The sequence below is a fragment of the Calypte anna genome, chromosome 27, assembly GCF_003957555.1.
Source record: "Calypte anna isolate BGI_N300 chromosome 27, bCalAnn1_v1.p, whole genome shotgun sequence".
NCBI classification, from domain to species: domain Eukaryota; kingdom Metazoa; phylum Chordata; class Aves; order Apodiformes; family Trochilidae; genus Calypte; species Calypte anna.
Genome location: NC_044272.1, coordinates 4,879,815 through 4,905,398, shown reverse-complemented (window position 1 = coordinate 4,905,398; position 25,584 = coordinate 4,879,815). Strand labels below are relative to the sequence as shown.

General features: G+C 48.0%; 1 protein-coding gene across 2 annotated transcripts; it reads right to left on the bottom strand.

The window, feature by feature from the left end:
• Positions 1 to 475: 475 nt before the first annotated feature.
• On the bottom strand, positions 476 to 25,421 carry MAP3K14 (mitogen-activated protein kinase kinase kinase 14). Of its 2 annotated transcripts, none has more exons than XM_030465882.1 (16): positions 25,290 to 25,421; positions 17,939 to 18,208; positions 17,314 to 17,383; positions 15,240 to 15,453; positions 14,505 to 15,113; positions 13,115 to 13,252; positions 10,923 to 11,052; positions 10,099 to 10,230; positions 9,571 to 9,675; positions 8,557 to 8,720; positions 8,070 to 8,220; positions 7,179 to 7,529; positions 5,847 to 5,953; positions 4,361 to 4,505; positions 3,753 to 3,853; positions 476 to 2,867 (listed from the first exon to the last, which is right to left on the bottom strand). In XM_030465882.1, exons 2-16 carry the CDS (start codon positions 18,186 to 18,188, stop codon positions 2,703 to 2,705), a joined length of 2,832 nt encoding a protein of 943 aa, XP_030321742.1. In that variant the 5' UTR covers positions 18,189 to 18,208; positions 25,290 to 25,421; the 3' UTR covers positions 476 to 2,702. The 2 variants fall into 2 exon arrangements, with proteins under 2 accessions (XP_030321742.1, XP_030321743.1); XM_030465883.1 differs by having other exon boundaries at positions 15,240 to 15,450; positions 25,290 to 25,369.
• Positions 25,422 to 25,584: the final 163 nt, after the last annotated feature.

Genomic DNA, 25,584 nt, shown 5'->3' with positions numbered 1-25,584 from the left:
AGCTCCATCCTGCTTTGCCAGCAGTGACTTTTCCAGACTTTCAGAAGGAGCTACATGACAGGAGCCATCTGTGTTTATCCCTCCTCCTGCTATTTGTCCTCCCTACCCTGAACTGGGGTTCTGTCCTCAAGACTCCTTGTCTTATTACACAGTCTCAGCCTAATTTTAATGTGGATAACAAAAAGCTTTCCTGACTTTCTCTTCTGCCACTATTGCACAGCCAGTCTGGACCTTTTAGGCTTGTCACAGCAAAACTGAGCAGTCAGATTAAGAGGAAACTGTCCTGGCAGCAGGAGAGAGTCAAGGAAATCCCAAGATAGTAGGTAGCAAACCCATGAACCCCCTGGGGATACTCCTGAGAGAAGAACCACATTTCAGGACACTGAGAAAGCAGTGGTTTGTGGTACCAGCCCAAACAGGGACTGCTGGCCCCCAGCCCACTGACACGGAAAAGATTCCTTGGGTGGAAACCTGCAGCCTCACTTGGGGTGGCAGCAAAATAGGGCTGAAGGTGTTGGACCAAACGAGGAGGAGAGAGACAGTGGCTAATGCTGGTGGTACAGAAGGTGCCCATCTCCATCCCCCCAGCAGGGACATCCTGGGCTGGCTGCAGGTGGCCCAAGGGTCACATTAATGCTATAGCTGAAGGGTAAAGCTCAGCAGGGCTGCACAGAGGCTGCTGCCCCCTGCCCAGAGCCTGCACCAGGAGCTCTGCATAGGTTCTGGTACTGACCCAGCACCAGCAGGGACGTGGCACAGACACAGCACCACCAGACTCTTCCTAGAAACAACCAACAGGTTTTTCTCCTCCCCCCCGCCCCCTCCTCAGAGGAAGCCCAGGAAGGATGCCAGGCATGGGGAGAGTTCCTGCTGAGCTGAACGTGTGCTTGGGAGCTCCTGGGAAGGCATTTTGATGCCCCTGCCCCAGAGCTCACAATTCTTAGTAGTTTATGGCATCTGAAAATAACAAAAATTGAGCCAACCTACCCCTTGGCCCCACTCTTCCTGGAAGAGTTGTGAGCAATGTGTTAACTGTTTGCTAAGAAGACTCCTGTGTGGCATTTCAGCTGTGTCTATTTTGGACAATGTATTAAGTGCTTTAGAACAAAAAGTGCTAGAAGAAATTTTTATAGGTTTTATACAAACCTATACCCATAGTGGTGACAGGTTTCATTGTTTCGTGGACTTCCACTTTTTTTATTGCATCAGAACTTCAGTTTTCTGATTCAGGATCTCACTGCCTAGGGTGTCAACACCAGCCCATGTTCTGGGAGACCAATGGGAATCAACTGGTCCTCCAAAAGGGAGGCCTACAGTTTAACTTTTCCCAGCTATTTTCTAAGTGAATTTCATTTAAGAAAACTGCCAAGGTTCCTGTGCCATTGTGTCCCCCAGAACCAGCACGGATCCATCTGGCAGGACCCTCCTTGCTTTCTGGGAGCTGTTCCTGCAGGATGCAGATGGCCCCTGCCCAGAGGCCACTGGAGATCCAGTGGAAGAGCCACAGCACACCATGAGTATGGTGATGCAGGGCCTTGGAGCAGCCCTGAAGCAGCTCACCCATAGCTTACACCTCCTTCTGGTTTTTGGGTTACAGAAGGGTGAGCAACATCTCCCCATCCCAGTGTGACCCACACACTTTCAGTGTATGCCAAACAATCCACAAATCTGTGAAAAAATAAAATTAAAAAGTCAAAGCTTAAGGCACTCTGGGCCCAGCAGCTCATCCCACTCCTTTCACACCTGGTGACACAAGGGGAGCAGCAGGAAGGCTGGTGCCAGGCACAGAACTGGGGCACTGATCACCAGTGGAAGGGCTGAGGGGCTGCACTGACAGCCAGGAGCCAGACTTCTAGAGACACTGCAGCAAAATTCAGACCTTGGCTGAGCTGCCATCCCTTCCCCCTGCAGGGAGCTGCTTGGAGGGGACAATCCCTGAGCAGTCCCAAGGCGGTGATGGAAACAGGAGGAGGAACACAGCACCTTCCCCCTGCCCACCAAGGACTACCCACCCCCCTCCTGCCCCACACTGGCAGCCACACCAGAGAGACAGCACCAGCTCTGAAGCTGGGGAGGAGACCTGAAGATGAGAGCTGCAAGCAAAGCTCTTGCTGGGAACAAAGTTTTTTTCTGATTCAAGAAGGAAGCGTCTGCGGGGAAGGGTGGGAGGTGAAACCAAGAACCCAGCTCGTTACTGCTGTTGATTTTCCCCATGCAAAAGGCTTGAGGTAGAGATGATGCTACCCAAAGCCAAGAGAAATGTTCATTTTTCCCTCCAGTTAGGAGGAAGTCAGCCAGCTCCCCTCAGCACAAACCACCACAGCTGCACTGAGGATCCCAAACCCCCTCCTCTGGGCGAGCCCAAAGCTGCTGCTCCATGAGGAGGCTCATCCTGCAAAGCACAACTGGATTCCTCTGAAAAGCAGGAATTTCCACCCGCCATCCTCAAGCTCAACCTAACACTCACACCCAAAACAAGTAATTCCCACTGTTCTGGGGAACATCTAAGCTCAGGACATGTCTTGGAACTGGATCAGAACAGACAACAGAAGTGAGGCCTGGGAGCAGCGAGCTGCTGAACCCCTATCCTACTGCAGCACAAAACACCAGCAGCTCCCCTTGGTGCTCCATGGCAGGGCTGGTTGGAAGCTTTTGCAATTCCTTCTTTCAACAAGGTAAAAACCTCCAAAATAGGAAGAGCTTCATGGCCTGTTCTCCAGCTGCCCATGATTGACTCTCCAGGTCCAGCTGACGCTGCAGTCGGGGGCCAGGGTGCACTGCAGCTCAATTCCTGAGTCAGGCACCTCCATGTCATAGTGGACTGGTTGCCCTTCCTTGGTAACCAGGCTGAAAGCAGGGACTGGGATCTGTGAAGCAGAACAGACAGACCTGAGTGGCCCTTCCAGCCTCTTCCAGAACACAGCATCCCTCTATCAAACCCAGCAAATAGCTCCCCAGTTCAAGACAAGCTCCAGGAGGCTTGTGCTTGGCAGGAACAACCTAACTTTTTCTCCTAAGAAAGGATGGCAGAAACCAAGCAGCATTCACCTGGCTGCCAAACTGCCTCACCCAAGGTTTTGACCACTGCTTGGTACTTCCTGAACTGCCTGTGTTTGGGCACTCTGAGTTCCTCTGCAGGCTAGTGATAGTTTGCTTTGTGATGCCCAAGAGAATGAAGTCAAAGCAAACCAAAGCCACCAAAACATTTTCCGGACTTGTACAACCTCTTTGTGCAGAGCTGATCACCACATTTTACACTTGGATGAGTCACAGTCCCACAGACACTCAGGGGTTTCTTTCAGGGCCTGCCAAAGAGGCCCACAGAGAGGACTGCTGGAGTCTGCCAGTATCTCCTCCAACCTGATGAGTTAGAAGCACCAGAGCCAGACACAGCCCCTTCCCTTAGCTGGGATCACTGCTCTTGATGAAAAAAGTCATTGTAAATATCTGTTCCTTAGGAAGAGAGGAAAGATATTTATCTCTAGAGCTGAGAAGAAGGGCTGTTAGGCTGCAGCACAGGTCCTTCCTAAGATGGAGATCTATACAGACCTTGTGACAATTAGCAATGGTTTGTAATTAAGGAAACATCTGGCAGCACACATGGAGCAGCAGCACTGAAGCTGCATTAGTAAATATGTCCTTAGGATCCTTGAGCAGTTCTGGGTCACTGGTTTTAAGACATGAGGCTGCATTATGGAAGAACCCACTTCCCAGAAAAACTTCCATCCCTTATCCCCAGCTTTGTGTCTCACCTGGCTGCTTATCCCAGTGGCAATGTCTCCCACCTTTGTCCTGTGGAAATCCCTGATGTGCAAATTTTCTCCACTTAGCAACTGGATCTGGATTTTCACTCCTGAAACACACAAGAGAAGTCATTAACTTCTTCCAGAGGCACAGAGAGCTCAGAGTCCAACACAGACCAAGCAATGGACACGATGCATACATCAGAACTCCTCTCTATCCTATTTCTGTAGGCCTTCCACTGAGCAGGGATGCAGACAAGGATGAGTCACAGAGCAGAGCTGGATTTAGCAGGAAAGCAGCTGAAGAGATGTATTGATTTGCACAACATGTCCTCAAAATTACTTTGTAGACATTTATGGTCATAAAGCACATATTCCTGCACACACCAAACTGTCTGCAGGAACTTCTCTGCCTTTGCCCACACCCTGCAGACTTTGAGTGCCTCCCACCCATGGATGTCTGGGGCAGACACGGCCTCCTGACTACCCACGGGCACTGAGGAGGGGCTGTGCTGACACACAGGGTCACAGGGACTCAAAGATCCCTTATCCCAGGCTCTCCAGATACTGAGGAAGGGATTCCTGCCCTTCTCCAGACTCCAGGACCTCAGGCTCACCATTGAAGTAGCTGGGAGTGTCCGTGTGCCGACTGCGGCTCAGCAGGTTGTTCCAGCTGAAGCTCTGTCCATCCCCCTGGCTGTTCCAGGAATGAATCCCAGAGCTCATGGTGTCCCTCAAGCTGTGAGAAGCCTTCATGGAGTTCTGCAGAAATAAATACAAGTCTGTAAAAGGTTCCTAAAGAAAATGAGCTGGCATGAGATAAACATTAAATCAACCTCAGGAAGAAAATGGCAGAAATCCAGAGGGACCTCAGGCTGGGGTTTGAGTTACCCAACTTTAACCTGACAGCTGGAAAAGGGGCTGAACAGCACTGCAACAGTTTGCAGACATAATAAGATATTGTTAATAATCAAATCAATAATCAGCTGAAAAGTTGGACGAGAAAAGGAGGTTTTATCATATTAAGTGACAGAGAATAAAGCAGCAGATAAAATTCTGATGTCAGTAAGTGACAAGTATCACCCATGAACAACTACAGACTCTACACTACTGCTCTGCATGGAAAAACCTCCACTATCTTAGACTGAGAGAAGGTCAACCTGGCAACATCAGCAGAGAGGTTAAGTACTGGTCAGAAGTCAAATTAAATGTTAGGATTAGATATTAGGGGGAAAAAAACCCCAAATCAGAGCCCCCATCTCACACTGGACAGCAAGGTGTGTCAGCAGCTGAGCTGCTGTACAGAACTCTGCTCAATCCTCCTCAAAAAGCATTAGAGGGCTGAGAAGAGGAATAGAAATAGGAAACCAAGATGTCCACAGCCAGGAATGACTCCTGTAGATGGCAGGCTACACAATCTTGGACTCTGTGTCTTTGAAAACAATGACTGAAGGGCTCATGTCCTTCCCTGCTTCCATAAGGGTTTTTCAGTGTTTCTCACTCCTATTTCCTTCCTTATGAACACCAGAGATAAAGCAAATAAAATTATTTGAACTAGGTGAGTGATTAGTATGAATGGGTTAGAAGAAGTTCATGGAAATCAGATCCATAGGCTGGGAATTATTATCCAAGACTCTGGGTCTCTGTTCTTCCCTGTCCTTCTGGTCCTTAGAAGGGCTGGAGCAGATGATCCCCCAGTTCCCTTCCAACTTGACATTTTGGGATTCTATCATTCTCTCCCTAAACATCCCTGCAGTGGCCACTGCCAGGACAAGGACCCTGGGCAGCCCTTCAGTCTGACAGCTCCTCTGCTGTCATTGCCCCTTCAGTTCCTTTCTTCTGCATAAAGGGGGTACCAGGCCCCTGGGATTTCCCACCTCCCCACACTTGATGCCTCCTTGTGAGTCCAGAGCACAGGAGAGCAACCAGAGGGAAGGGATCCATGCTGCACCACAATACCCCTGCCCAGATTTGTAACTGCCCAGCAAACTGGGGGTCAGGAAGCAGCAACAAACATGAGAAACCCCAGATGTCCCCATCTGGTCACAGCTTCCAGCCCCCTGAGGTGGTGGCCCTGCCCCAGTGGCACAGGTCCATGGGTACCTTCTCACTGGCATCTGACACGAAGGGGCTGTCGATGCTGAGACATGAGAGCATTTGTTCCTGCTCTTCCAGTGAGTAAGGCTGTGAAAGGCTGTTCAGAAACAGTTCTGCAAGCAAAGCAAAGAGAAAGAAGGTATTTCCAGTGGCTCCTCTCATGCCTCCCATGTCTAATCAGAGTTCCTGCAATTAATTCCCAAAGCTTCTTCAGCATTATCTAATGAGTGTTGGTATCAGTGTCTGCAGTACAGATGACACCTCCTCTGCTGAAGAGAGGTGAAAAGAGGGAACCTGAGCCAGGAAGGACAGCTGGGTTGTGCAATGCAAATGCCAGAGCCAGGACCAGCACCCAGAATCTCCCAGTTCTTGCCTCTTATGTCACAAATCAGTCTTCACTCTCAACCCATCCACATCACACCCAGGGAAAGGTCAAATTTATGCAGCCAGTAACTTGCACTGATGGCACCCAGACCTCAGGAGGCTGCTGAAGATCCAAAGCCATTTCAGAAGAAAGTTGGCCCTCAGCAAGCCCTAAAATGCCACTCCTCAGTTTCCTCAGTTCCATGTCAACAGTTCCATTTCAAGATACTTTTTTCCTAGGCTGCAGTTTTCAGTTGGGTTACAAAGAGCACAAAATTTGGGAGAAAAGAGCCAAGGAAAGGGGGAGCTGTCCTGGGGCAATGGCACTGCACTGCTGCTTCACTGAATCCCACCCTGAACTTACTGCTGGTTTGCAAATTCTGGATTGCTGCTGGCAGGCAAATTTGATGGTTGGCACCTACAGCTTTTCCAGTGCCCAGAACAAAACAGTTGCAGGCTGACTGTAACTACACTGCTTTGTTTGACATCTCCCATCCAACAGTCTTGACCCTTTATTAAGAGAATTATGCTTGAAAATAAAAAAAAGTTGGAATTATTTGGTGTTCATCTGATGCACATGAACACAAGTTTGGAACTAACAGTGTTCTAACAGCACTCATCATAATCCCATTTAAACTGCCTAAGCTTTTATATGTCTTTTATTGCTTTACAAAGATAATTATAAAAAGACTTCATGCCTAAAAATACAGCCAAATGATCAATTATTAAAGTTTCTTCAGAAGTTCCTGCACCTCTCACAAAAGTTTGCTCCACTGTTTACAGAGGGTGGAAGGAAATCCTGCCTTTGGGGCATCTCTAATTGGTTAAGAACGACTCATTTTGGTAATTTCAAGGAAGGCTGAGCAATTTGTGTAACGAGAGAGGAACTATCAGCAAGATGAGATCCAACCCCAAACCCCAGCACCAACTGCCAGGAGGCCACCAGCAAGCAGCTGTATTTTGATCACTGCTCACCTATCTCCAGCTGCTGAAGCTCTTGCTCTGGGATGGTCGCTGCTCTCTCCACGGGGCTGCAGCTCTTCAGAGGGAGAGGAGAGGAGGAGAGAGGTGGAGGATCCCAGGTCCCAGGTATCTCCTTGCACACATTCCAAGGGGTTTCCTCCTCCTGCTCTATTTGCTCCAGAGATGCTGGGGGCAGGGCTGGGCTTGCACAAGAAACTTTAACTGACAATTTTGGGTCAGAACCAGTCTCAGCAACTGGGCTGACTGTGGGGGACAGGGATGTCTGTGGATTGTTTTCTTTGCTCAGGGATAAATGTCTAGGCTCTCTGTATTCACCTTTCCAGGGGCTTGTCACACCTCCCACTGTAAAAACAACAACAAAAAACCCAAACATTATCAAATTTAAAAAAAAAAGTGTGAAATTTTCCCTTCACAATAACTCTGAACTGTATCTTCCTGCAAAATGCCCAGCTTAATAAAAAAGAAAAACAAACCAAAAAACAAACAAACCAGATCACCCCTACAAAGTGTATTCAGAACCTTTCAGCACGACTAAGTTGAAATAAAAATGTCTTAGAGGCAAGACTGGCCACAAGCATGAGTTACAGATGCAATAAACCTCTGCTTCCAGTCCTGCTCAGCACACACCTGGCTAAACCCAACAGTGTCCAGTCAGGGGGAGAGGGAAAAGTGAGCAGGTGACAGCAGAGAGGAAACTTCAATTTATGAATTTACAGGGGGGAGAAACACCCAGCTGCAGGGAAAAAGCAATCAGCCCCAAGATATCCAGCAGGGCAAACAATGTACAGGCTGTAAAACATCCTGAGGCTTCCTCCCCACTCTGACAGAAACAGCAACTGCCCTGCTGGCTCTGCAGGGAAGGAGCTCTCAGGACAAAGGTACCTTCTTCAAGTGCAACACTGGTCTTGGTTTTCAGTTCAGCTGCAGATGCTCTCTGAACAGGTTCTTTCTCCAGACCCATTTTAATAATCTCCACAGTGAGAGGGTTGCAGGAAGGTGGAATTTCCCTCAGAGGAGGTGGCTCTTTAGCTATCTGTGTAACAAACAGGAAGTGAAAGAGGTCAGACCAGAGAGGCTTCATTTGACTTCAGAAAGCTTCTTCCCACCCTCAGAGCATTTCCAACTGAAATTACAGCATTAAATGAGAGACCTGAGTGGTAATTTTATTGCAGATGAACGGCTAAGAAGTCACACCCAAGCAGGACAGGAAAGAATCAGAATGTGTAACACCCAGCAGTCCAAGAGGTGTAAGACACAAGGGGAAGGCTGGCATCATCCCAGCTGGCTCTCATGACTGCTCTCTAGCCAGGTGTAGTGAGGCTGCACAGCCTTCCAAAGCTTTCCCTGGAGATTAACTGGGGTCACTCACCTTCAGACAGAGAGGGTGGTTGTAATACTGGGTCCAAGGGTGGCAGCCATTCAGCATGTGCAGCATCATGCAGCAGCTGCTCCAGACATCCACCTTGGAGTCACAGTGCTTCCCCATCACCACCTCTGGAGCCATGTGGGTCTCTGTGCCAGGCACGTAGTTCCCTAAAACCATTCCAATGGAAACTCATTGCACATAACCCAGAGAGCTGTTCCAATGAAACCACTGGGAAGCCTAAGGCAGCCTCCTGGTCTTCTCACTTAGGGTGAGAAAGAGTCACCTCAAGCCAATCCTGTGCTCTTATAAGCTGTTCAAGGACTACATCTAAGGTGTGAGACTGCTATTCAGACACAGAACAGGTATTAAACCCCCCTTCCAAGCAAATTTGGAAGGCAAAACATGAAGGTCCATTGCTGAGCTTGGCATTAGAAAACAGAGAACAGGCTGCCCAGGGAGGGGGTTGGGGCCTCATCCCTGGAGATGTTCAAGGTGAGGCTTGAGGAGGCTCTGAGCAGCCTGATCTGGGTGAGGGTGTCCCTGATACTGCAGGGCTGGGACTGGGGGACTTCTGGGGGGCCCTTCCAACCCAAATTATTCTATTACTCTTTCAACAGCTGCATTAAGAAGAGCTGTGAAGTTTAATGGCCCAGAAGTCAGTAGAAATTTTGCTGTGGTGGAGGACAGGATTCTTCCCCAGGTGTTCAGTGAAGTTACATGACAAGTCAGAGTCAGACTTTTAAGTTTCAATGTGAACAAAACACTGAATACTGTGTGCTAACAAAAAAATTACAACAGCCACCTAGACTGGGAGAGAAGGGCTCCCATCCAACCTGCAGTCCATTTGTCCTTTTTAGCTGCCAGGGGGACACATCACAGTAAACCAACACATGAGACACCATGAGCAACGTTCAGTGTGGAAAACAGTTGCTTGCAAATCAGCCACATGTGAACGTTTAAAAAAGAGAGAATTAGTCAGTAGGGCAATTCTTTAGGAATGCAGCAGAAAATCCTTACCTGTGACCAAGCACTTTCCCAGGCCATCTGGGTGAAGGTGAGCAGAGTGCCCAAAGTCACAGAGGAGAGCTCTGCTTCCATCATCAGACAGGAGAACGTTTTCCGCTGGCAAGGAGAAGGCTTTGGTTAGTCAGACTCCTTTGTACTGTGCTCACTGAGATGGAAAAAGAAGTCAAAACTGAGAACGATGGCTTTTTTGAGCCCAAACCAAGGTCTGTTACTCCTGTGGAGTGCCACTGGCTTAAGGAAGCACCCAACTAAAATTATCTCTGCTTATAAGCCACCAATTATCTGCTCTGGAGATTCCTCTACCCAGTGGTGGGGCAGCCTGGGCAAACACTGCCAGATCCACAGGACAAAAAGAGGTGACAAACACAACTTCCCCAGCTGCTTAGAACCCAACCAAGCTCTCATCTCAATTGTAGAGCTGAAAAATCTAGAAAATTTGTCACTCAGTAATTTAATCTCCATGCAGTTTGTCTCTTGTAAGAAAGAGCAAAGAGAAAGGTACCGTAAGCACCATCCTACCTTTCACATCTCCATGGAGAATGTTTTGAGAGTGAAGATACTCCAAGCCCTCTAATGCCTGCCCCAAATAACTGAGAGCTCTGTCCTCTGGCAGGCAGCCACTCTGTTTAATTAGCTGACCTAGTGAGCCACCTAGAAAGGAATCCAGAGAGACCAAGTTAGCTTATCTTGAAATTCTTCCCAGCATCAGCAACGTTCTCGTTGTTTCTGATGAAGAAATGAACTGCCAGGTCTGACAGCTCTTATCTTCCACCCATGAGTCTGTTCCTTTTATTCCCAGAGTTCTTACTGCCCACAGAAATGGCCTTCTTCACAAAGCCTTTTGCTTAGTACGAGTTGAAAGGTGTTGCTTTGTATCAAAACAACTCCTCAGTGATCATATTGGACACTTCTATGTGCTCCTTAATTCTTCTCATGATGCCTTTTCCATGGTCCTGACTGGAAAAATGAGCATCAGGGACTGGAATCACCTGGATTTGCTGATCCTGCACCTCATGTCCCAGTACAACGTGTTTTACGTGGTGCCATGCAAATAAACATGAAAGCAAAAAACCAGCAGCAGCTGCTGTGTGTTTAGTGAGAATCTGCAGCTGCTGTTCAAGAGATCTTGAACTGGAGTGAGGCAGGACTGGAAATTATTTGCCCCAGGAAAGAACACTGTGACAGACACAGCAGCAGGGCTTACACATCTCAACCCACTCAGAATAACAGCAGGAGCACTCTGGGTACCCCAAAGAATTAACAATTTAAAATGAGGGTAGGAGGAGATCAGCACCCACTGCACTCAGTTACAGTGGTGATTCCCTCCTGGCTTCTCTTCTCACCCTCCATCAGCTTCATGAAGATGGTGACCCAAGGTCCTTCCTTCACAGCTCCATACAAGGGGACAACTTTAGGACTTGTGACTGCAGCACACGTCGTCAGCTCCTCTGCACGGAAGTGTTCAACCTGTACCTAGAGAAACACAGAAGTACTGAGCAAATTCTGTGATGGATCCTGACAGAACTGACCCTTCCTGATGCTTGGGTCAGTGTCTCCAACAGCAGAGGCACAAGGACAACCAGGAATCAGAGGGCACAACATGTGGGGACCCTCAGACAGACTCTGAGCAAGCAGATGGGAGTCCCTAAATCCTCAGGGTCTGAGTCAAGTTAAGATTTGTCAAAAGAGATGTCAGGTTGCAATACCTGCAGCTTCTGAGTACTGGTAACCTTCACGAGGGAGGTGTTTCTGTCTCAGTTAAAAAGATAAACTGAGAATTCACACATTCTGCTTTTTGAAAGAGGAAAGAAACATCTCAGGATGGTGCAGTACTTGGCAAAAATAGAACTCCCTCAAACCAGGAGGGAACATAAAAAGGGCCACAAGCAGTGATGAACACCATCAGCCTGCACAGAAAAAAATCCTTAAAGAATAACTCTTTTCACTAAGTTCAGCCAAAGAAAATAAAACAAGAATTTGCTAGAGACCAGAAGGAAACCATGAGTCATTAAGATTCTGGTGGGAAAAGGATGTATCATGTTTCTTCACCATCAGCAATCCAGCTATAGCTACTTTGCTTTAGTCTCAAGAATTTGGAGAGCAGGTGCCTCCAGCACCACCTATGGTGAAAGGTCAGGTAGCCCAACCTCACCATGGGCAGCCAGCAGTAATCCCAGACAGATGTAAAATGAAATACATCCTAGCTAAGTGTTCAACTTCCACATAGCAACTCAGTGGTTTCAGAGTTTGGTCTGAGCAGATGCATTTCCAAACTACAGAAGTATCCTTTGAAATCCTCCAGTAGTTAGAAAAACAAAAATGGATTATTTGAAAGACTTCAGCTTCTCCTGCTCTCATGTCTCTCTTTCCAGCACTACCACTCCTCCTTCCTGAAAATACACCCCACTACCAACAGCTTCCTCAGGCTGTGTATTAGCAAAATGGGTCATAAATCTAAGTAGTTACATCCTCTCAGAAACCAAACTGGTTGTGATGCTACAAAACCACATCTAAAATGTGAGGGTGCAGAACAGGAAATCATTCTCTACATCTTTCAAATCTGTTTGCTTCTACACAGCTGACAAGTGAGCTGGTTAAAAAACTGGACAAGTTGGTTTAGTCTTGCCACTTAGGCCTTTCAGAAGGGTATAAATGAAGCTGAGACCAATGTAAACAAGAGAAATGAAACATTTTACATTGAAAAATGCAAGTTCCAATTTTTTTTTTCATGTAATATTTTTGTACTTGAGACAAATCCTTCTCACACACTTGCTGAACTTTTCTCTTGGAGTGCTGTAAGAAACACACAGGGGGATGAAACTCCTCAAGTGTTAAGTTCAAACAAAACAGTCCCCACTCTCATCATGTAGCTGCATTATCTGCCCTCACCTCTGAGCCCCCCCATGGCTGCCTACAAATCAATAATGAAGTTATGTGCCACACACTTCAAGCATCACATGAGAATGGCACATCTTGGGGTACAAAAGATTATTATGCCAACTTCTGGAAAAACACTTGTCCTGTGTGTAACAGAGTCACTTCCTTGCAATGTGCCAGTGTTGCACAAGACCCTCACTGGGCAGGTGAAAGCTCTCTCCAGTTTAAGTGCCTGCTGACTGCCTGGGTTTTTTTCTACTTCATTCCTTTTTCAGCAGAGAAACTCCTGCCATGCCACTGCTCACCCCAGGCAAGAGCAGTTGGATGAGCAGATAACCCCCACAGCTCCTTCCCCTTCCCAGTCACTAGGAACACACTTCCAATCCTTCTGCAATCCCTGCCCTCTGGGGCTGTCTCAGCACCAAGCCCAGGGGGCTTCCTTTGGAGGGCCAGAGGAACCTTTTTCTGCCTGCTAAGCATGACCCCTGTGCTCACAGGTTCTCTCCCTGCTTCTCTCCATGCCATCACCTTGCAGACTTCCCTTGGACACAACCACAGCAGCAATTCCATGAGGTACCCACAGTCCATGGTACCTGGAAGACTTTCTCTCCCTTTTCCTCCTTGTGTCAGGAACTCTCCCTTCCCCACACAGAATTACCTTTTTGGCAGCACACTGGAATCCTGTCTGCTTGTCCTCTATTTTGTACACTTCTCCAAAAGAGCCAATGCCCAAAGACCCGTGGCACTTGGTCCAATGAACCTCTTCTCGGTACTCATAATCCACTGGCTTTAGCTTCTGGAAGTGAGAATCAGAAAACAAGATAAAGGAAGGAAAGAGGAACTGAACTGTGGAGCTGCACAGACAGAAAGTAGCATTTTCAGGGAAAAGCAGAGGGACAGGTACCACCACACCTCTCTGAAAATCCCTGAACAAAATGACTTCTGTTATGGGCTTGAGATGCCAAGGCACAGGAGGAACCCCCCTGTTCCTGTTTGGTATCAATGAGGGCACCTCAGTGTTGTAAAGAAAGGGCACTGACATTTGGAGAGCTCTGGAGCTCCAAAGTATTCCCCTCACATGTAGGACACGACAACAAAGCCAAATCCTACAAACAAAACAAGACCCACGTGAGCAGGAGAAAATGGCCTCAAGTTTGAATTGGATATTAGGGACAATTTCTCCCTGGAAAGGGTTGTCAGGGCCTGGCCCAGGCTGCCCAGGGCAGGGCTGGAGTCCCCATCATCCCTGGAGGGGTTTCAGAGCCTGGGGATGTGGGGATGAGGGACATGGGGCAGGGGTGGCCTGGGCAGTGCTGAGTTAACAGCTGAACTGGGTGATCCTAAAGGTCTTTTCCACCCAAAACAATTCAACAATAAATGCAGACTTCTATGCATGAGTTAAACCTTTTTTCTAGTCAGTAGACTGAGATGGTGCCTTAAGTCTCAGTGGAAACCTATTCAGGCAGGAGAATTATACCCTGAGCTCCACTGATTTCAGAGGAGAGTCCTCAAAGAGGAGTTCAAGGTGGCAAGAGAGAACTCAGCTCAGAGCTGCATCCTGCCTTTCCATGCATTTGCTATGCCCAAGCCCAGCTTTTGGCAGGGGACAGTGGGTGGGCTGCTTGCTTTCCATCAGAGGCAGCAGACATAATTCTGCACCCTCACAATCTATTTGGCCCTGGTTTCTGTCTGTGTCACAGTCCAGGTCTTCTACAGCCAACAAAATATTCACCTGAATGGACAGGGTTCTCTCACAGACAAAGAGAGGAGACATGTTTGAGGACTGACTGAGCACAGAAACACTTCTCACAGACAAACATGAATATTTTGTGAATGAGAGGATAAATTAGAGCCACCCATCCAAAACAGGGTTTTATATCCCTCAAAAAACTAGAAGTGCATCTTGAACTGATGGTCCTCAACCATATCAAGAGCCATACAGACAATGGTCTTGTCACAGAAGTCAGCACACGTGGATGCAGCTCATCTCCCTCCTGAAGCCCAGGACCCCTCTGCCTTCCCCAGAAGCAGTGTGCAGGGCAGATCACCTCGTTCAGGAGCACGCCTTCATTGTCAGCTGCTTCCTGGAAATGTTCCTTCTGGTCCACACCACCTCCTCTCCAAGTCTTGGCAAGGCTGGCTAAGTTCTGTGGTTCACCAAGACTCACACTCCCCTTCAAGGCATCTACCAGATATTCTTCCACAGAAACCTTGTCAGAACTGCTTTTCATGGACTGGTTGACACATTTGGGATAACTGTATTTTAAGTTCAGGCCAGAGAAATGATGCTCACTGTCTTGGCAGCTGAGATCTCCATGGCAGTATGTCTCCAGGGCTTTATGTTTCATGGCATGGAGGGGACTGTCCAGATGTGGGAAATGAGGGGGTAATATGCTGTAGGGAAAAGGATGGGGAGTTTCAGGCTGTGGAACACTCTCTCTCTGGTGGTGCCGTTTCCAGACATGATTCAGGCACTGAATGGGGCTGATCAGCTTGTGCAGGTCTGGTTTGTGCTGGCTCCGTGCTGAAGGGACTTTGCCCAAGGACAGAACTTTCTCAGCTTTCTCAAAAGGCAGCAGATCACAAACCAAGTTCTTGTTAAGTTCTGAAACCCAAAAATCATTTCTGTAAAGAGTGTTTTGGTGGGATTCATCCTCCTAAAAAACACAACCAAACAAAACAGCTGAGCAGGAACCTCCATACAGACACCTGAAATTCAACCAAGGATTGTGTGGAGCTCACAGGGGTCCCAGCAATACAAAAGGAGCTTTAAGGATTCTCACCTGGACAGGAATTGGAGTGCAGCTCTCTTGTTCTGGAGTCCTGGGGCCTCGTTTGCCAGCAGCCACTGTTTGGATTTTCAGCTTGGATCTCTTCTTGTGACGTTTCTTTTTGGTCTTCCCACGCCGCCTCCCTCTCCAGGGGGTCCCTGCCATCTTCCCCTCCCTGGCATGGGCCACATTGTTTGGGATCTGATCGAGGCTGTCTGCCCGACTGCTGGAAACCAAAATGCAGCAAATCTCTGAGATCTGGGGGGGAAAGCACCCCCCCAGTTACCAACTACCTCCCACAGGACAGGAAAGAGAATCAGCACTTCTGCCCCCAGAGATCTGAAGAACACTGAGCACAGAACCTCCTGATCTGTAACTGCCTTCAGCTTTTATAACTTCAGTCTCAAGGCAGAGGGGGATGTTTGGCATTGTAAGAACTAAATATGGGGGTGAGGGGGACACAGAGCATTAAGACCTCCAGGATTTGTGAATTTTATAAGAAACAGCAAGGTGGGACAGCAAGGGAGAGGGAAAAGCACTGGATGCTTTCCAGGCTGGCTGCTTTCAGACAGTTCGTGTCTGTGATTTATTGTGAACACAGATTATGTATAAATGCAATCTGTTTTTTAAAAATGTGAAAATTAATGGAAGTGTTCATCATGTAAATGTCTACTCTACTTGAAAGAAAAATGGGCCTTGTACCAAAGGAAAGGGATGGCTAAGTGCACTCAACTAAAGTAACTTCAAAAAGCCAAAACCTTCTGGCATGTAAAGCTCAATATTCCCCTCTGATTTCTAGGAACAGAGACCTACAGAGCAGCACTGGTCAGCACACCAGCTGGGGGGCAGAGAACAACTCTCCAGAGGAACTTTTGCCTGCAGTTATTCAACACCAGTCATGGCAGTTACATTTATTTTTATCAAGTTGCAAGAGAAAACAGGATATTTGATCTTCAGATGAAGTAATCAGATTTTTTCTGTGGATCCATGCAGTGGATCATCTGTCTTTACTGACCAGGGATGCAGTTCCCAGCCAGCATTGCTCTCTCCATCTTTCCCTGCTGTTTCAGTGCAGCATTGAGTGCTAAAATATCCCAAAAGTAAAGTTCTAAGTGACAGCACTACCACACTGACTGAATATAATGAACCTGAATGTATAGCTGGTGTGTGTTCCACATAAACCCTCTTAAGAAGTGGTTCACTCCCCATTTCTGCAGCTGGTTCATGGGACAACGTCCTAAAGCCAGTGGGTGATGTCCAACCAGCTGTCTCACAAGGCTTGGGAGGTGTCTGAAAGCTGCCAGAGAACAGGCAGCACCCTAACTCCACATCCCAATCCCCCACTTCAGCTGCTTAATAAAGCTCCAGCATGTGCTCCAATGGAGCACTTATTCTTCATGAAACAAAGTGGCTCATGCCCAGATGGCTTCAGAGAAGCCACTCCTAGGCAGGTTTTTCTATCACAACCTTTACTCTTCCCTTACTACTTCCAGGTTCTCTTCACACCTCAGGTTCTGCTGCTGCTGCTGTCATTGACCAAAGGTTCTGCTCTCATCCCCTTTTGTTTATTCTCCCCAGAAATGAAGCAGTTCCTTTTTCTCAGCACGACTTTTAGCAGCAGCCTAAAGTTTCCCACAGTTTTTCAAGGAGGATGATGGAACAAGGTTTCAAAGGCATCAAGACAGCTCAGTTAAAAAAGACTGAAAATTTTCTCTTGAAGCCTTCTACTTCAATCCCATGAACCTCAAAAAGAAAAAAAAAAAAAAAAAAATCACTCAAGGCATTTCAACACAAATTTGACACCCCAGAAGCAGAAGCCTGCAGGAGGCAGTCACTCAGCAGGCACTGACCATGAGGCAATGCAAGGGGCTTCCAGTGGTTTGTAGTTTAAACTTCTATTTTCTCCTAATGCAAAAAGGTTTTGAGGAAGATGTCAGGGGAAAGGCACACTCTTCCCAAGCCTCAGACAGGAACACTAATCCCAACAGAAATGCTTTGGGATAAAAACACTATAAGCACCCAGAGCAGGGTGATGTGGAACACAGCACAGACAGGAGTGGAGCTGGGTGCCCGTGGGGTCTCTCACCTGTAACGCTTACTGTGAGCAATAAAAGATCTCTCTGATAAAGTGGGGCTGAACTCCTGGCTGTTTTCACCTGTGTGAGAGAAAACAGGATCATCACATGTCTTCCACAGCAGACCAAGCCCCTCCTGGTGACAATCAGATTAAGAAACAACTCTACCAACTTGCTAAAGCAAAGAGAGATGCAGACAAACCATCACAGTGGTGCCACAGCACCCACACTCTGTCCCTCCTCCCCTACCATCAGATTTCTTCCCAGCACTGCCAGCTCCTCATCTTCCAGCTCTTTCTTACCTGACAGCTTTCCCTCCCTCCCCTCTCTTTAAACACCTTTCAGAAGTCAGCCAGGAATAGCTGACCCAGAAGGACACAGATTTATAGTGAGAGCAGGTAGGTGCCATGGCCACTTGCTGTTCTGTGATTTATGTTTTATTCAGTGGATGCTGCCACATTATTAAAAGTTTTCATGAGCTTCCTAAATAGAGACTGGGATGTGTCACCAACTCCACCCCACTGGGATTACAAATAGATTTCAGCTCAGCTCTCCAGGAGTGCAAAGTGAGTGAAATCTCACCCTGCATTACACATTCCTTTTTCTCAATGAAGAGCAGACTGCCTTGCTACTTACATTCTGCTTGGGCAATAATAGAAATTGATGCACAGCCTCCTTCTGTTTCTTCTTTTGCTGTTCCTTTGGTGATTACATCATTCAGGATTTTCCACTGACTGTGAAAGATGACCTTCTTTGAATCTTCTACTTTGCAAACACTGCTCTGCTTTTCACTCACTGTCTCATTCAGCCCCTTTGTAGCTGTGAGCTCCTTGTGCTTGGCAGTTGGCTCAGGAGCTCCTGGGCAGGTAATTCCCATCACTGCCATTTCACAGGTTCAGAGAGTCACTGAGTTAGAATGAAAGAAAACAAAAACAATCAACAAAGCAAAACACTTATTTCTCCTGAACTTGAAGCTGCTTCTGCCTGTGAGATTAGGTGGTTGCTGAAAGCATCAAATTTCTAAATAATTTAAACCAAATCAAGGTCCTACCCAACCTCTGAGCATGGAGCTGAAAAAAGAAGCCAAGACTGTCAGCTCTCCAGCCCCAACTGGTACCACAATAATCAGCATTATTCTCAGGACTAAAAATATGAGACCACACAAGTTTCAAAAGGAAATTTATTTCTTGGCATATTTCCTTAGCTTAAATACAAACAGTGAAACCATAAAGAAGAGGGAACAAAAAACAAAAAAAAAAAAAAAAAAAAAAAAAAAAAAAAAAAAAAAAGACTTTCTCCTAGAGTGCACCTAGGAGAAATTACATTGTGCTCCCACACCACATAAAATGGCCATAAAATCCTGCTAATTACTTTCTTCTTTGTAGTCAGTCACCTTCAGATCCACTTCTCATTTTTCTTTCCAATGAACGAAGGCTGGGCAATCAGCCTGCCCAGGAATAACTCCTCCCTTGCTCCCTTCCTTCTCCTGGATCCCCAGTAACTCCTGAACTCCTTGGCCAAGCCCAGCAAAGGCAGAGCTCCTACAGAGGATGGGATTCATGGAAGCTGGTGTTGGAAAAGCTGATCCTCTCATCAGCCTGGGCTGCTGGCTGACCAGTCAGTGGGAATGGAGCTCCAAACAAGTCCCAGCACATGCCAAACCTTGGCCAATTGGCAGCACAGAGGAAGGTGGAAGGGAGCCAGGGCTGGGTAGGGAGAAGCACACAGAAGCATGGAAGCACAGGAATGGGACAGCACAGAGATATATTGTGGGCTGGAAGTCAGGAACGGGGAGTTGGGAGTTCCCTACAAGCAACTTGAACACAAACCCACAGGACATAATGGGTTTAGCCCCTGATCCCCTCACCTTGGAGCCCAGAAAAGTTGAAACAGTTGTTTTCTTCTAAACCAGAGTATGCTCTATTGCTCCTTAACCTCCTTGTGCCAATCCTCGCACAGCTCAGTGCAAAATCTTAAAATGAACATTTCCATCATTGAGCAACCCATGAAATTCAGAAATACATCCAAGTATTAAATGCCACAAACCCCACGGAAGACACAAAGAAAGGGCATTTGAACAGAGATCAGCAAAACCAAGACCTCAGAGCTCCTGCAGAGCACATCTTTGACACTCACCAGTTTAAACCTGCACCAGGGATTTCTTTTCCTTTTTAACTTTCCTTCCTACCCCTCCCTTCTGAGCAGCTCCCTGGGCCAGCAGGACATTTACAGATTCCTGGATTCACAGGAAAACTACAAAAGTGGGTGCTTGAAGGGCCAGCAAGGAAAGGGGAAGGGAGCCAAGTGCAGGAACCTTGGGGTGATGTGTAAATGAGTCACCTAACAACCTGGCAGGTACACAAGGAAAGTCAACAATGACCACATTGAGCAGCTACCCAGAGAACAGCTGCTGTGCAAAAGAAGTGCTGATGACAGGATCCTGCTCATTGAGCCCATCCCGCTCCTGCTCCTCTACAGAAATTATGTCAAATCTCAGGGCTGTAAAATAATCCCTGGGAGCAGCAGAAAGAGCCTGCCAGATGACTAACCCAAGCCACCAGTGACCAAACCGACAAGTTCAGAGCTATTTTTATACTCACTCTCTCCTGATTTACATTAACTCTGTCTCTCCTTGCCCTCAACTCACCTTCAAGGCCCTTCAAGGTCTGCAGTGCAAACCCATCCCCATTGCCCCCAAGCCCCCCACTCCTCAGCTGACAGAGGGAGTGGAGAAGCAAAACTGCAAATCCTTGTCACCCTCTGCAATGGAAAAGAATAACAAGGAAACATTACCGAGATTAAAGTCAACAAAGCACATACCTCACTTGCCCACTGAAAAAAAAAAAAAAATTAGTAAGAGGCAGTTTTTGTAAGCAAGGTCCTGTGAGAGAGCAACTGGCAGTGCTCAGACAGCTTCATGTGTGACTCAGGCCTACAAAGCCACAAGCCCAGCCCCTTTAACTGTTGGAGCATGATTTTTCAGGTCCTTAATAGCTGGGTTTTCTATTCTTATTTCACGGTGCATACAACAGAACAGAGTTGGCAGAAGTTGTGATTAGGAAAAAAAAAAAACCAAACAACAACCACAGACCCAAAACTGATCAGAACTTGTACAGTTTCTGAAGCTTAACTTCTCCTGAAGCTACCTACTCAGGACTCAATAGGCCAGACTCATCTCTGAGCAGTTGGAAGGGGTGGCAGAGAGGCCCAAAGAATTCATAAATTAATTCCCATTAATAATCCCCATTAATTTGGATGTAGGCACTCACCCTGTGCTCATCCCTTCTCAGGGAAGCTCCACATCAAAGGAGCCTTGGGAGCAGCAAATGGGTACCTGGGCTTCCACAGCAAGACCACTAAGAAGAGGATTTACTCCAGTGAGACCCAGGAGCTGGGGTTTCAGGTGCTGATTTAGCTGCCAGCCCCCCAGGATGAGCAGAGCTTCCTGTACAGACAGCACTTCCGTGGGTGCCACACGAGGTATGGAGCTGGGAGGGGGCTGTGTCACCCCCCAAACTTTGGTTTTCAAAACCTCCTTTCCCTCAGCCAACTCACTCAGATTCAACTGTGTTTCTTGCTTTTGATACCCCTGACTTTCTCCCTCCTGGAGAGATGTCCATGGGGCCAGCATTGCCCAGGAGGAAAGGGGAGGGCAGGAAATGAGGGGCTGTTTGTCCCGCAGCCCACAAGGGCAGTGCTGAAGCCTTGCTCCTCATCTTCACTGAGATTTCACACTCACCTCGGGTTAAGTCACGTTAGATCTCACTGCTGTAAAAAAGAAAGTGGGTTTTTACAGCCTGAAAGCCAAACCCAGTACCAGTTGTGCCCCAGGCACTGGTGCCATGGCAGCCCCGGCTCCTTCCTCAAGCAATGTCTGTGCTCCTGAAAAACTCACAGGCTGGGAAAGGTCATGCCAGACTCCCAGGGAGTCACAGTTAAGGAGACACTCAAACATTATTAATATAAGAGGCAACCATGTGCTTTCTGCTCCTTTAAAACCTCCACCCTTCTCTAAACAAGTCCCTGCTCACCCTCCACAGCTCTTCCAGCTCAACTGGAAGTTATTTGGAGCAGGGACCTTAAAAGAACATTTCTGTGTTTTCTGAAGTTCCTGTGTATATAGGATGAGAGATTCAGCTGGAAAAAAAGTCAAACAAACACCTCTCTAGCACCAAAACACTGCAGTGCACCATAACATGGATCCTGCTTGGTCTGCCTGGGTGAAATCTCCCTGGCTAATGGATTTTGGGAGAATTTCAGTGGTGTAGCCCATGGATTTGGTGAAAAAAGTCTTGGGAAAGAGCTTTAAAATATATGTAAGACTTCATAAATCAGCTTGAGAATACGCAGATTTCTTCTCCCAGTCTGACTGCAAATGTTCAGCAGCAGTTTCACATTGACATTGAGTTTGAAAAAAAAAAATTAAATAATCATGTTGTCTCAGTGAGGTTTCCCACTTCCTTATTGAGAAGAGTTTTATGAACAACGCAGCAGCCTCGGGGAGCCTTCTCTTGCAGCTGCTACTGGTTTATTAAAACAACACAAGGAGCACTTCAGCAATGTTGCTTTGCTGACCACTACAACAAAGCAACAGCTGGGAAGAGCCAGGAATTTATGCATCACTAGAAGAGGGAAGAGGAGAATATACATCTTCCAGGGAGCTTCCAGTCCCAACAAGTGCCAGGAGATATTTGAGAGAGCGCCAAGTCTGCAGCCAAAATAACCTGTCCAGAGTGTTAGCTACAAGATCATCATACAAAGACTTCAAACCTTATCAAGAAGCACACGCTACACCAAAGGGGAAAAAAAATTAAAATAAAAGACATTTGTTAAAAAAATGAATCACACTGATGGTGTGATGGGGGCCCAAGGAGCTGAGATGGATGCACAACCCTTCCAAAGCCCAGGCACCTCTTCCCTCCTCACCCTTGCCTTTCTCCACCTGGACACCAGTGCTGGGCTTCCTTCCCTGCCCTCCTTTCAGATGGAACTGAAATTCAGACAGTTCTGTTCTGGGCCGTGTCAGTTGGAGGCATTATTATTGTAGCATGGGCCTGGGGGGTGATTTAAACCAGCTCAGTGCTGACAGCAAGGGAGAAGTTTCAGTTTGTGTCAGAAGAGACTCACAAAAAACAAAACAAAACAGAAAAACCCACAGACCAAACCCTGCAGCAGTCAGCTACCCCTACCTGAAACACCTGATGCCACCTTAAATGATCATGTTTAAGAGGGGAAAATAGACTTTCCTTGAGTATCTGAGAGCTCCAAATTAAAAATAAATAGAATGCCTGACTGATTAAAATACTGGTGAGTCAGATCACCAGTTGCTATTCCAGGGTGCTCACAGCCTTCACCTCCTCTCCTTTAAGCAGCCTCATCCTGCCCAGGGCTCCTGGCCAAGCCTGCTGGTTCCATCCTGCTCTGGTGCTGCAGGGAGCACCAGGTAAAGCTCAGCCTCCAGCCTAACCCCCTGGAACTGCCTGCTCGAAGGATTTCACTCCCCACCTTATGTTCAGAAGTTGTGTCACAAATGATAATAAGTATGTAAACATATTCTTTAAAGTGGTTTGATAGTAAATACTTCAAACTCCTGTTTCAGCCCTTGGTGCTGCTTACTGTAAACATCAGGATAAAGAGCTTCTCCTGGTTTCATCCCTGCCAGAGGTGGGTATATAGCAATAGGTTGGTTACAAAGGCTGTGTGAGAACACTTGCTGGGTTGAACTATCCCACTATCTAACTTTCTAAAAGTATCTAAACACACCTATCTTCATTTCCTCAAGTACAACTCACCCCTTCACAATTCTTTTCATCTTGTTGAACCAAGATATGAATAACACCACTTGCCCAGAGTTTATAAACAACACCACAGCCCCATTCATTCAAAGAAGTTGCTCATTTTTCCAGCCTGCTTTGCAAACCAGCCCAGCTGTACCACAACAAACTTCAGCCTGACAGGGTTTTGTTCTCCAGCCTGAGCTGTCCTCACACCAGGGCTGCTTAAAGACATCCTGGTTTCTCAGACCCAGCAGCAGAGTGAAGCCATTTCCTAAACTATGACAACATAATACAACAAGCATCTAACTAACTACTAATACAACTTCCAACAAGAGCCACCAACACACATTGAACTCAAATCTGCCCAAGCAAGCAGGGCTCAGTTTTCCCCAGTTTTGGCTATAGGTTGCTTTGAAGCTTGAAATTTTCACTCACATTTATAAAGTGCTATGGCAGGCCAGTAGAAAGCAGTAAGGCTGAAATGCTAGGGAAAAAAACCCAAGAAGTTTAGTTAAATTTACTCCAGGTAGAAACACTTCTACAAAATCTTCATTTATGGCTGGTCCTGTGAAGTCAGTTGTGGTGATTTTCTGTGATAAAATAGAAATACAAACTGACTGGAGCAGTTCCTAACTGCCCACCCTGGGCAAACTCCTACATCAGCTGCAGCAGAGAATTGCCTTTTACACCCTCTGAGGTCAGGATCCTTCAGGCCCTGATGACCCTGAACTGTCACCAGCCAAGCCCAGACACAAGTCCCACATGTCCAGCCCTCTTTGGCCTCCCTCTGGATGTCCCTCAGCATCTCCAGACCCCTTCCTAACTCACATCTCTTCACTCTGAGCCAGCTCTTTTTGCACACTGGAGATTTTTCTGTCTCCCAGACCTCTATCCTTCTGTCTTCGCCACCAGATCTGACTGACACTTGCCAGCAAACTTCAGAAGTTGCAAGAGGAAAGTTAAACAGGCAGCATGGTCACATTTGCCTTTCCCCTCAGCAGTCAGAGCAATATTTAAGCACCACATCACTGCCACAACAGAAGCTCAGCTTCACCTTCTCATGTTTAAAACTAAAACAAGATTCAGGACAATGGCAAAGTTCATTAACTCCAACGATGTTGGATCAGGTCCCCAGATCCTTTAGGTTTTCTGGTTGTTAAATGTTTGTTTCTTCACAGCGTGTTATGCAAAGATTCACTCTCTTATAGCAGTTAAAATGTAATAGTTAATAGCAAATGACTCATTCCCAAGGAATCTACTGGCTGTGCCAATAACAGATTTTAACTTCACTAAAATGCAATAAAGCAGCACACTACAGACAGATATTTCAAAGTCTGCTTGAATTGTTCTTATCACTAATGTCACAGCAAAGCAGGCCCAAGTTATTACTCATAAAAGAGTTCAGAAAGCCCGTTGAAAAAGAAGTTTAGAGGCTGTTTAGGGATGCTGGTTTCAGATTGCTGCTTCTTACATGTGCAAAGCACCGAACACGTTTCTAACGTAACCGATTGAAGCAGACAGGAAGCATCCGAGATCAACCACAGCAGCAACTTATTAATCAGCAAAGAAGCATTTTAACCTTTTGCCAGAAAAGAAAAAAAAAAAAAAAAAAAGCAGCGTTAAAGAGCTACAGCGAGGTGCGATGGGGAGCACCGGGAGCCGAACCACCTCAGGGCTGGGTGTGAGGTTGGGTTAACGGGGCTGGGCCGCCTCCTGCATCCCCAGGGCCGGGGAGGGCTCTGGAACTCTGGAACACGGCCCCGGCTTCACCTCCTGCCCCGGGCGGGCGGGGAGCGGGGGCTGCGGGGAGAGCGTCCGGCAGAGGAGCTTTGGAGAGAGCGGCCCGGGGCCCCGCGGCGGTGCCGGAGGAGCGGCTGCAGCCCAGCCCCTCAGCAGCTCGGTTCCGCTCCAAGCTCCGCGCTGCTCCCGGGACCTTTCCCGCCGTGGGCACCGGCCCGGGGGTGGGCAGCGAGCAGGGAGCTCCGTGACCCCTCCTCAGCACCGTCCCGGGGGCAGGGGCAGGATCAGGCTGTTCCCTCCCTCACCCGCAGCCTCCTGCGCGCCGGCCGGCAGCGGGATCCGCCAGGCCCTACCGGACAGGCGCTCCCCACGCTTCCCCGACCCAACACCGCCCCGCGCTCCCCGGATCCCTCCCCCGAGGCAGCAACCAGCGCTGCCCCGCTCCGCGCTCTCTGAGCAGCCGCACCTACCGCTCGCCTGGCCTGGGTTCGGCTCGGCTCGGCTCGGCTCGGCTCGGCTCGGCTCGGTTCCGCCCGGCCCGCCGCGGCCCCTCAGGCCTCCTGCTCAGCGCCTCCGCTCCCTGACAGAGGCAGCCCCGCCGCGGCCCCGCCCCCCGCCGCCGCTCAGCCAATCACCGTCCCCTCCGCGCCTCGTGACACCGCCCCGCTCCCGCCCACAGCGGCCGCGCGCGCCCCGCCCCGCCGCCTCCTGAGGCAGCGAACGGGCCCGGCGGGGGGGGCAGGGCCGGGCAGGGCCGGGGGCGGC